Source organism: Anolis sagrei, chromosome 3 (assembly GCF_037176765.1).
Source record: "Anolis sagrei isolate rAnoSag1 chromosome 3, rAnoSag1.mat, whole genome shotgun sequence".
Lineage (NCBI taxonomy): Eukaryota > Metazoa > Chordata > Lepidosauria > Squamata > Dactyloidae > Anolis > Anolis sagrei.
This window is the reverse complement of record NC_090023.1, coordinates 43,017,177-43,030,207: the sequence shown is the minus strand read 5'-3', so window position 1 is coordinate 43,030,207 and position 13,031 is coordinate 43,017,177. Positions and strand designations below refer to the sequence as shown.

At 37.9% G+C, this 13,031-nt stretch overlaps 1 protein-coding gene across 3 annotated transcripts in view; it reads left to right on the top strand.

Moving 5' to 3' along the window:
- IMPG2 (interphotoreceptor matrix proteoglycan 2) overlaps window positions 1-13,031 on the top strand; it is a 72,420-nt gene that overhangs the window by 13,436 nt on the left and 45,953 nt on the right. For all 3 annotated transcript variants that reach the window (XM_060770707.2, XM_060770706.2, XM_060770709.2), the window contains exon 3: window positions 3,875-4,041. In XM_060770707.2, the coding sequence (XP_060626690.2) occupies window positions 3,875-4,041 (167 nt within the window). The remainder of the gene's footprint in view (window positions 1-3,874; window positions 4,042-13,031) is intronic.

Here is a 13,031-nt window from a genome sequence, read left to right as displayed (position 1 = left end):
TCACAGCTATAGGGTGGCATGAAGTCACGAAGAGTCGGAGACGACTGAACGAATGAACAACAACAAAATAGGGTGGCAACCTGTGCTGGACGGGGTTACACTCCCCTTGAAGTCACAGGTCCACAGTTTGGGTGTCCTCTTTGACTCATCACTTACGCTTGAAGCTCAGGCGTTGGCAGTAGCTGGGAGGGCTTTTGCACAATTGAGACTTGTGTGCCAACTGCGACTGTACCTCGTGAAGACGGATCTGGCCAGGGTGGTCCATGCCTTGGTCACCTCCAGATTGGACTACTGTAATGCGCTCTACGTGGGGCTGCCCTTGAAAATGGCCCGGAAATTCCAACTGGTCCAATGGGCGGTGGCCAGGTTGTTAACTGGCGCTCCTTACAGGGAGAGGTCAACCCTCCTGTTTAAGGAGCTCTATTGGCTGCCGTTCATTTTCCGGTCCCAATTCAAGGTGCAGGTGCTTACTTACAAAGCCCTAAACGGTTTGGGACCCGCCTACCTGCGTGACCGCATCTCTGTATACAAACCCACACGATCTCTCCGATCATCTGGAGAGGCCCTGCTCACGATCCCACCTGCGTCGCAAGCCCGATTGTTGGGGATGAAGGACAGGGCCTTCTCCGTGGTGGCCCCCCACTCTGGAACTCTCTCCCCAAGGACATCAGACAAGCCCCAATGTTGGCAGTCTTTAGGAAGAGCTTGAAGACGTGGTTGTTCCAGTGTGCCTTCCCAGAATAGGAAGCTCCAAGCATCATGTCCCAAATGCACTTTACTAGAGATTTAAGATTGTCTGCACACCGCATCTATCTCCAAAAACCTATCCATTTCACTTGTCATGTCCAGCATTTTTAAAATTTTTAATCATTACATTTGGCCTGGCCTTAGTTTTAAATGCGTCATGGTGTTATTGTCTAATGTTTACTGCTAGTCTTTTAATGTTTATTGTTTTGTTTTATGAGTTTATGGGTTTATTTATTGTTGTATTTGTTATGCTTTTGTTTTATTGATGTGTTGAGCCTCGGCTTCTTGTAAGCTGCACTGAGTCCTTTGGGAGATGTTAGTGGGGTATAAATAAAGGATTATTATGATTATTATTATTATTAATTAAAATAGACCATCTTGTTCCAATGTGTCAAGCACCACCAATTTAGCTGTCTCAAGTGAAACCCAAATTTCCACCATTAACTACTATGGTCAACACTTTTTAATAATTTTCTGCACCCACTCCACACTGGTTCTTATTTTTATCTGTCACCCCTTAAGCTAGTGCACACCAGCTTTTTCTTTTATTTTTTTAAAAAGTGAATTTTACTAAAGACATAATTGTTGAACAGAAAACCAAAGTAGCTATGACAGTATCATAAAAAGGACACCTAAAATGATATTACATGAAGAAATCCAACAGTTGCCATCACATGTTAAAGTGCATGTATTTTCCTTCTTCTAAGCACATAGAAATGTCTAAAATCAATAGCTACCCAGCTCCAAAAATACCCCGTTTCTAAACATATTAAAATTGAAGTCCCATGGGCAACCCCCGGAAATAGTCTTATATCATTTGCTGGCTTCCGTGGGACTCTGATTAGAAATGGGGGAAAGTCTGCATATGATGAAGTCCTTAGAAAATATGTCTGCTATGGTTACCTCTAGCATAAATTCTGAATACCATGAAAGCCAGCACAATGTCAGTTGGCTACATTTATTATTGTTACTACCATGAAGTCAGAGAGACAGTTTAGGAAACTGTGAAACAAAATGTCTATCAATGAACCATCATCCTCAGGCTACAAGAGATCACTTAAGTATATCAATGAACAGAAAAAATACAGAGAGAACAATTATTTTAAATTACATAGAGTTTGATTAAATTGAAGCTGATAGCACAGGAGCTGATTTGTCTTGAAAATTAAGTTCAGATTATTTGCAAGAACAGGCAACGGAGAGTTGCTCTGTTCTCCACCCTTCCTTAGTAGCCTGAAGAAAAGTACAGGTAAAGCACCCTTTTCCTAGAATTCCAAAATCCAAAATACTCCAAAATTAAAAAATTGACCTCCTGGGAAGCCAAGATAGTAACATTTCAGACAAGGAGCACTCAACCTGTATTTTCTTAAAACAGTTCTAAGGTTTGCCTTTCCCATGTCCTGCCTCTGAATCTAAAGACTTTCACATGAAAAACAACTCTTCTGAATAGAGTCTCACAATAAGATCTACCGGCAATATAGCTGAGATTCAGTTTGCAGGCTGAATGGAAAACCATTTCAATTCTGTCCCAACTTCTTCTTTTTTTTATTAAGCAACTAGGAAAATCCTTCCTGTTCCTTTATTTATCCTGGGTCACAGAAAGGTTCCTGTGTGAACATGATGTAACCAACTGCTCTGACCGGCAGAGAGAAGAGGGTGAAAAGGGAGGGAGAGTCGCTAGGTAGGAGCTTGGTGCACATTAACAGAAAGTCTAGCTCCCGCTAAAGGTGAGCTATCCTTTTACTGAGAGTTACAGGAGCTTTATTCCCTTCTCTGTGAATGGCAGCTGTGACTCTCATATCAGTAGACCACTGAAATCACTTCATGCCTAATTCCAAACTTTAAAGGAGCTATCCAAAGTAAGGAAAGCATTCTGGGGATAAGATTCAGCACCTTTGATAGCTCCTTTAAAATGCAGACTAAAGACAGTATCACCAATTCACTGCAGTGGCAGCTATTGGCTGCCACTTGTCTCAGCACACTTTTGCAGAGTAACCATTCTCCATCCATTTCAGTTTCATGTGTATTGAGAATACTTTGTAGACTATTTTAAAATGTTTAGTGAAGTTTCTCCCAGCATGGTACCCTCCAAATGTGTTGGCTATAAATCCTATAATCATCATCTAAACCACTGCTTCTTAAACTCTGAGTCTCAATGTTGGGGTCACAAAATTTGACAAAAATAAAAGGTTTCTGAATGTAAATCATTTCCACAAACCTGTTAGCAACATGCCATGTTTACAGTGGGCTCTTCAGAAAATGCTCCAGCTTTACTCCACAAAAAGGAAAATCAACTAGTTTAGCAAACCTTACAAATGCTGTTTTTTTTCAATAAATGTTTGGTTTTTATTCCTATTTTATATAGCTAATTACCTGGGATCAGACAAAAAATTATCAGTCGGGAATGGGTTGTGAGCAGAAAATGGTCAAGAAGCCCTGATCTAAACGATCATCTGGAATTGTAAACCAATACATGCAGAGTCTATCAGGTTAGGGAAGGCTGCCTGGCATCAATTTGCTTTTTGTGTACCCTTATTTTCATCTCCATTTGTATTCTTGTTGTGTTCATTAGGCAGAAGCATAAGGTCCAGCCAGATCATTCTGTGATCTGCAGGACTGAAGATTCTATGTGTGGTGGGTTACGATAAGCACTTACCAATGACCTATATACTGGCTATATATCTGAATTATTCACTTGTTTTTATGAAATTTTTGGGATTTCCCAACATTTTTCTGTTCACTCTAAATTTTGGGTGACTCCTCAAAATCTACTCTTGAAGGCTGAACAACCATTTAGAACTGAACAGTTTGGCATGGTGGGTGTAGCAGGAAGGAGGAACCACCAAATATTGGTGTAGACTTTGCAAACATTTCTTTTTCTCCCAAACATATAAAAGGAGCTTTTGGACTATAACTCCAAGATTACTCTAGCTGACATGCTAATTGTAGGAGTTATGATAGTTATGGTCCAAAAATTACTTTTCAAAGCAGTTTTTCCCCTTGTCTTGCTCAAAAAGTGGTGCTAGATAAAATGGCTGTCTACTAGTTTGACCCAGTGAGGAACTGTATAGTGATAGATAATCATAACAACTGCAGATTAAAAATACATATTTTTCTTTTTCCTCAGTGTGTCAGGAGGCAGTATGGGAAGTCTTCAAAACTTTCTGGGATAGGCTTCCAGGACATGAAGAATATCAAAAGTGGCTAAATCTCTGTGAGGAGGGAACAATGAGTATATTTGAGATGGGCTCCAACTTCAGTCAGTCAGAGGAACATCAAAACCTCTTATTGAAGGTAAGGACAAATAGGTTTTACAGAATCCTTACTTTTTTTTTCATAGTTTCTGTTCTTCACAAACTTTCTGAAGTATGTGGGTCAGGGCCTGGGGGAGAAACAGTAAGAGATATAGAACAGAGAGGTCTAGTGCAATCTTATACACGATAATATTATAACTCAGATATAAACTTCTGAGTTCAATAGGGCTCCATCACAGGTAAGTGGCAATAGCACTGGGGCCCTAATGGCCAGTGATGCTTCTTTAGGTCTCAGTGGAACTGAAGAAATGTGTTTTATTCATATTGCTTCCTAAACACTAGCACGGACACTCCCCAAACTGATATGTTTCCACTTGGCAATAATGATTCCGTTATGTTTTTATTTCTCTCCAATTTTCTCTATTCTTCATTAGCCTCATGAGTCTTTTGTTCAACTTTCTCCAAAAGTTCCAGTAACAAGTACAGTTACCCTTGCATTGTTTAACATTGAGATTTAGCTTGCACTCTTGGTATTTTTCTGATAATTTTGCTATTTTGATGAGTTGTTATGTTTTTGCATTGTTTTTAGTTTTGGTGTTGTTGTTTTGATATTAATTTAGGCAATTTCAAATTGTTCTGTGTTGCTTTGTGAATGCCATCTGAAGCTCACTATCAAGCAGTAGTTCTCAACCAGTGGGTCTCCAGGTGTTTGGGCCTACAATTTATCTATTTAGCCGGTTTATCTACTGTTAGGATTTCTGGGAGCTGAAGGCAAAAACATCAGGGGACCCACAGGTTGAGAACCCCTGCTGTAGAGCAAGAATGGAAATTGTTCACCCTTTCTGATGATACTGGACTACAACTCCCATCAATACATGGTTCATAGTAAAGATAGTTGTGAATGCTACTTCTCTAACACCTGAAGAATGCACTATTTCCACCTGTGCTGCAAATTAAGACTATACAGGAATTAAAATTGTATAGTCAGGCCATGGGACTGAGCTCCTATTTCCTTAATTGTAATCTTGGTTTTGATGTTAGGACAGGAAGATATAGTGTACATTTCTTTTGGTGGTACCAAGTAATGTCTTCTCCCTCAGCTCTCTTTTGCTGCAGCCCAGTATAACTTCCTGCCCAATATGTCTATTTGTAGGCTGCTGGCGTGTGGGAAGAGTAGCAGATGATTGTGTAGCTATGCTCCTAAAACTGGATGCACAAAATTGATCTCATCCTTCAATGCTGTGTATTTAGTCACAGGAACATAGTTGGATGTTTCCCCTCTGCCTTCATATCTCCATCAGCAATTAAATGATGAAGATGCTGCATTTGAAGTGTGGGTTTGGAATGAAAAGGAAGGGAATTTTCTGCAGAACTTTACATTGTATCTTCCTGTTCATGGACTTGTTAACATTAAAGATATGGAACTCCTGTTCTGTATTCATTGTGATAATCTTCCCCGTGGGTAAAACGAATCTCTGTTCAAATGAACACAGTCAAAGAGTGAATATGGTTAATCTGAGGATAAACCTTTCAAGTTAGCTGGCTCCCCTCATGCCTTTTGTTCTTCAGACATCATATTTTTAAACAGTAAACCTGTTTCAGATTATGGAACAATATGTCTGGCTCGAGCATTGCTGGTGCTCCAATTTGAACAGAAGGGTGGACTTAATCAGTTTTCTTTCTTTTTTTGGTCACTCTCCATATCCGATTCCTTCCTTGGTTTTTCCTAAACTCAACATTTTTCTAAGGCCCAGCATGCCAAGAAAATATAGACAAAGTAGATCTGACCTTTCAGCCAAGAAGCTAATTGCTCTTGTCAGAGAAAATAATCTGATGACATCCAGATGGTATCTATTAGTCTCAAACATGGATTTGTAAAGTGATAGGGTGATGAGGATGGGCAGTTGACCAAATTTTGTATCTGTCTAAAAACTTTATCAGGGAATTAGCTGTATAAAACTTTATTATGAAATACTCTCAAAGTGTTGTCCAGACTCCTTTTTCTATTGGCTGCATTATTTTCAGCAGTGCTGGTATGGACCAAATTCCTTTGGCATAATGTAGAAGAGTGACTTGGATAAGGGTAAAACAAATAGCAAAAATTATATTGTGGTATCATTTAGAGCTGCTCTCATATTTTCTCGAAGACAGTGTTAAATAATATCACAGTACTATTTTTGCAATAATACTGTAAAAAACATAACCAACTGGGAGCACAGTGGTACTGTATCAGATGGGATAATCTACAATTAAGCTAAAATATTGCTAATTTGTGCAGTTCTGTTTATTCACCTAAAACACATATTTTAACAATGTGATTTATATATAATTTGATAGTGAGAGCTACAGGCATTGAATCCCATCTGATCTTGGAAGCAAAGTGTGCTGGCGTGTGGGAAGGGTAGCAGATGATTGTGTAGCTATGCTCCCTTGTTAGTATGAGATGACGAAGCATAGACAAATGCCCCATGCCATGAGCTATATTTCAGAGGAAGTATTTGGCATAACCATCTCTTAATATTCAATGCCTAAGAAAACTCAAGGAATATGAGGAAATCAACTTAAGTCAACAAGCAGCACATAATAGGTCCTTGAAATATTTAGTTAGGTTTTATATGCACAAGCACATACCACTGTTCGAGTGCATAGAATTAAACTAATACCGGATCAGAAAGAGGATATCCTAATCCTCAGAGGCTTAATTGTCAAGAACATATTCCCTTTCTTCCCCCTTTGTGGAGCGCCGTAGTAAATAAGATTCATCTGTAATGAACACCAGTTCCAGGACAATGAACTCAGGCAGAATTACTCAGATGTGGGAGAGGTGATGGTCTTTCCAAACCATCACATCACGGTTGGTGGGGATGTGTAAAAGGGTCTCCTTGGCAGCTGCACCTATACTCTGGAACGCCTTTCCCAGGGAGGCTGGAAGGGTCCTCTCCTTGTCCTTCTTGTCACAGGGTAAACTCTTTTGCATAAGGCTTTTTAAAAGAGAACGTTTTTAAAGAAAGGTCCAATGTGTGTAGTTTTGGTTTAGTGAATTGTTTTAAACAAATTGTAATTGTTTATTTAAATTTAATTGTTTTTATAATTGTATAAGTGTAATTACATTTTAATATTTACCTTTTCAACATATTCAATTGCATTGAATTGTTTTTTTCTTTGGTGGAAATTTTCCATGGATCAGCAGTCAGTGTCTTGGGCAATGGCACTTGTCATGGGACCACCACTTTGAGCAGTACCATCTTAAGCCCCATCTACACAGCCATATAATGCAGTTTCAGAATGCAGATTAACTGCTTTGAAGTGGATTATATGGCATTATATAGATTCATATAATCTGGTTCAATGCAGTTCAGTCTTGATTATTTGCTTCTACACTGACCATTATAATGCAGGTCAAACTGCATTATATGGCAGTGTAGGTGGAGCCTTAGAGGTCTACCACAAATAGCACTTTTTCTCTTTTCTTCATTCCATGTAATCTCTTGGTTTCTAGATCCTCAGTGTGTTTCCTTCAGGAACACTCATTTCCCAAAGTACAGAATTACTCCCCTCTTCATTTATTATTTCACTAAAGGTCCAAAACATGATGTTCAGCATCAAATTGTTGTATTAATATGAGAAGTGCAAAATGTTCAGCATCAAGTTGTCATACTGCCAGAGCAAGTGACTTCCTCTGGAACTCTTTGGCAAAGATTATTGGATAGAAATGAATATGTCACAGAGAGGATATGAACAAGCAGGACTTCTATTTTATTTTTTTAATAACTTTTATATCCAAATGGCTTGTATGATGATGTCCACACAGCTATAATATCTTGAAATTTAGCACATATGGTGAATTAACCTACCAATCTATAATTCCAGTTCCAAGCCAGACGTTTAATATTATTAGGTTTATGAGTTTTATTGGTAAATTCATATATATATATATATATATATATATATATATGAATTTACCAATAAAACTCATAAATATATATATTCTGACAAATATGTGTACTGACATATATAAGCCTTATATGATATTGCATACATTATTATGTGATACCAGGAAACCGACCTGCTGTATTGAGTTATGATATGAATTAATTGAAAGTTTGAAGAGAAGCACCTAGAATCCTTTACATTTCTAATTTCCATGCAAAATGGAACTCAAGCAATTTTTGGTAGGGGGAGAAAATATTTTCCAGTAAGTCCCAAACTTGCATGAAAATCTGTGGGATATCTATCTAAACATAAATATCAGATTTGGTCAATATCATTTCACAAACCTGCTCCCTACAAAATGGAGAAATCTGAAATGTTTGGGAGAGACATGGAGGAATTGGCAAAATAACTCCAAAAATTTGACTATTTTGTTTCCCTTCCACTAAATAGCAGTATTTGATCAAATATATAGATTTATTTGTATAGCACAACAAACAAACATTTTAAATTATAGTATAGATTATACACTACTCGTTAAGTAGTAGTTATTGTTGTAGGTTTTTCTGGCTATATGGCCATGTTCTAGAAGCCCGAAAAACTTACAGCAACCCAATTATTGTAATGTTTCTTGTTTTTTAATTTTAAGAACACTAAATAGATTTGACTATAGGAAGCTGACATTTGGAAACAGGAGAATTATAGTAATTTGTTTCTCAGAATTGAATGTAATGGACTGTCTAATTGGTCTATTCCCAAGATGTTCAGTGGCATCAGCATCCTTTCAATGGATCAGGCAGCTCTACAAATGTTTGAATGTAATTCTTATCTCCACTGAAATGAACAGAATCTACTGGGTACAAAGTTTTTTATTAATATTAATCTAAAGGAAGTTGTTGTTGTCTGCCTTCAATCTTTTTCTGACTTATGGCAACCCAAAGGTGAAACTATGATGAGATTTTCTTGGCAAGATTTATTCAGAAGGGGATTGCTTTTGCTTCTTCTGAGGCTGGCAGTGTGATTTGTGGGCTGAGTGAGGATTCAGACCCTGGTCTCCAGAATCGTAACACTCAAATCATTGCATCTCTCTCCCTCTCTAGGCTCTGCTTAGGCCATGTTAATACACAGAAGAAATGTTTTTGGATATTAAACTGTGGTATTAATGATTCGGTTTAAACACCATATCAAACCAAAGATCCATAACTCATGGCTAACCATGGGTAAGCAGCATGCCAATGTAAGCATGTCTATGTCAGGTCTGTTGCAGCTGGGACATGTGAATGATGATGATGATGATGATACATCATCATCTCCCTGAAGGGACTCATGGCAGCTTACAAAGCACTCCAAAGTACTGCACATAAAATAAAGAATGCATAGAACTGAAAACAATAAAAACATGAAATTACAGTTGCCTACACATATATAATCATCCACACAATAATCCATACATATAAAATCACATAATACAATTAAAATGCATAAAACGCAGTCATAACTGCGGATAAAACTGGTTTTTATGATTAATGAACCCAGTGCCAAAGTGAAGCCAACACTAAATCCTCAGACTATTCTTTAAAATCTATTCAAGCTCAAAGACTTGTTTAAAAAGCCATGTTTTTAAACTGGATCAGAAAACTTAGAGAGAGGGGGCTAACCTAATCTCTCTAGGGAGGGCATTCCAGAGCTGGGGGCCACCACTAAGAAGGCCATCTCTCTCATTCTCACCAACCGTACTTGAGGCAGTGATGGGACTGAGAGAAGGGCCTCCTTGGCAGATATCAAAGCACATATCGGCTCCTAGAAGGAGATGTGGTCTCAAAGATAGGTTGGACTTGAATCATATAAGGCTTTGTAGGTGATAATCTGCACTTTGAATTGGGCCTGGAAACTTGTCGGAAGCCAGTGAAGCTGCTTCAAAGGCAGCCCCACATAGAGTGCATTACAGTAGTCTATTCTATTATTTTTATTTCTTAAATAGTATTCTATTCTATTATTATTATTATTATTATTATTATTATTATTAATTATTATTATTCTGGATGTAACGAAGGCATGGACTACCAAGGCCAAGTTAGGCTTTTTGAGGTACAGCTTTTCAAGAAAGCCATGGACCTTTGTTTAGAGCAAGGATGGGAAAATTGCAGTCCACGTGGTCTCTGGATCCTAGATCTGTTTTCCTGAAGCTTATGAGTCTCCTAAAGCCCGCAACCCATGTTTCTAATTATCACAATTTTCTTGCATTCTTTGCCCCTAATCCATGCAGAAAGTCCCCAAACACAGGAAGACACGTGGAAATACTTCCAGAAGCACACCAGAACTCTATACTTCTTCCAAACATCTTCATTTTCACAAAATGGTTAAAGAAAGTGATAGGATTTGTGAAAAAGCACAGATGTATGTGGGGCTGCTTTGTGTGGGAGGTTCAGAGGAGTGGGAGTGGCCGCAGTACTTGCCCACCACATATTGTTTTGATTGACCTAAAAACTCTCAAACAGTTGAAAGTCAAGTAGCCTACTAGGAATGAATCAAAGGGGGCTTGCTGTTGCACCACAACGACTGTAACAAGGGATTTCAAAAGAAAGAGATTAAGGACTTCATCACACTAGAGCATCTATCCACTTTAAATTGGGGTGCTGCCTCCCATAGTATTTTGGAGTTTGTAGTTTAGGGAGGGACCTTTAAAATGCTCAGCCAGAATGGTCCTGAGCCTCACTAAACTAAAAACCTCAGAATTCTGCAGGAGGCAGCAACTGGATTTAAACTGGATAGATGCTAGTGTGATGAGGTCCTAAACGAAATACTGTACCATATTTACTTGAGTCTAATGCACCATCGACTCTAATGTGCAACTCAATTTTCAAAACCCTGAAACTCAAAAAAGTATTTAACACATTACGCGAATCTAATGCACACTCTAATTTTGGGAAGGTTATTTAGTCAGAAAAGGTGAACACTAGAATCAAGTAAATATAACAAATCTATAAATTATGGACATCAATATTAACGTCAGACCTTCTGGTGAATTCCATCAGCATTGTTAAGTACTGTGCTCCAAGTGAAGCCTTTATTTTTAACTCATCTATTCAATATATTACATTTGATTTTTTTTCCTGAATATTGATATCTTGCAATTATAAAAGTATTTTTGACTCTAGAGATTATATTGTACACTCTGTAAAAGCTACTTCCTCAAGAGCCCTAAGCCTAGACAGGGATGCTTAATCCCTCAAAATCCAACATGACAGCACACTTACATTTACTATCAATCCCAAACACTTCTGGTAACTGTTATTTAAAGCCTGCTACTCTTGACCGGGTCAGTTGTTTAAGCAATTTAGATGGCAGTGTGTTTCAGAAAAATAGCTTTTGTGCTGTAAAGTTGTAAAGTAGGTAAGTCGATAATTAATAGGCAATTACAGTTAGTCAGTGCTTCCTGATGTTTTGTTGCTTTATTCAGTAGTTCCAGTGCTTGTTTCAGAAAGCTGTACAATTCATATGATTGTGCATCTAAGTTACAGGATTAAGATATACATTCAAATGTATACTTTAACATGTCTTTTAATAAGCGCTTTATTAAAGATATGTAATGAAGATACAATATTATACATAAAACTCCTTTCATTTGTGTAATGGTATGTGTGACTTAAATAATCCAACTACACTGTAGAATTAATGTAGCTTGACAGTGCTCCAACAATCATGGGAGTTGTTGTTTGGCAAGGCACAAGAACTATTCGGCAAAGATACAACTTCTAGCATTCCACAGCATTGTGCCATGTCAGTTAAAGTGGCGTCAAGGAACATTAATTGTACAGTATAGATACACCCTGAGAAAGAATTGTCCATTGTAAATCTAAATTTTGTGGAGAGTATTTTTACTAGAGTTTTTCCACATCAAGAATGCTCACAGATGATTTTTTAAAAAACATAATAGTTGACATTTCTAAATGATATATCTGTCACTAAGGTATAATTTCATTTACAACCTAACTGTATTTTCCAGGTTCTGCAACACTTTCAGAATCTTTTCCAGACTATGTGAGCTAGCTCTTTTGATGCTTTCATGAGTGCATCAGCTAAATTACATTGTCCAATCACAGGCTTTTAAACTTTGAATTTAATACAAATTGAATACAATCTAGTAAACGTAGTGTCTCACATAAAAAGCCAACAAAGTGTTACTGCTAATTTCCTTCCTACCATTTTGCACTGGATTATGGTACTTTAATTGAAGTGGAGTACACCTTGGATTTGGCAAAGAAATGGCTTCTGTTGCAACACTAATACCACTTTCTGCTCTTTCTTTCATATTAAAAATAATGGCTTAGATCCAAAGATGCATGCATATATGTTTACAGGGAACCGTTTTAAAAGTGATTGAGCATGTTTGTAGTAATTTTGTCTACCTGCAGACAACAGGCAAATTCCTTTCCTTATCCATTATCACTAAGCATCTTTACATGTGCTGACTCTTATAAACACAACAGGTACTCAGAAGTACCATCCATGTGTTTAGTGTAGCTTACTCCCAAGCAAGGGTACATAATATAGACTGCAAGCAGCCTGTAATATTTCTAGCAGGGTTCAACAATAGCTCTTGTAATATTTCGTCGTGCTTGATCATTTGATACATTCCTCATTATATATTTCAGAGAAGGCTCAATTACATAGGAGTATTCATGGTCTAGATTTGACACATCATTGTGTAGCTGGGGACAGGCTTGCTCTTTCTCCACCTCCCAAAGTTGTCCATGTATGCCAACTGCATTGGTGTTGTAACCAATAAGTTGTGGGCTTTTATTCACCACATATATCTGTATGGTGTGGTATCGCAGAGATGTCTTGCCCTAAACATGCAATTTTCCATCATGACTATGGACCTCATCTCATGAGTGGTGGGAAAGTGGAGGGAACCATCTTATCCTATTCCCTCCAGTCTTTCCCCATTTTTGGGGGATCACCAGTCATCCTAAGTCCTTTCAGCAACAAGGTTTGTCTTTGCCCTGCTTTCTACCATTTGGAGTCAGGTAACGCCCAACTCCTGAATTGGCTTTAAGGCTCCATTTCCATGTGCAACAAAAATTGAGCCCTGCAGAG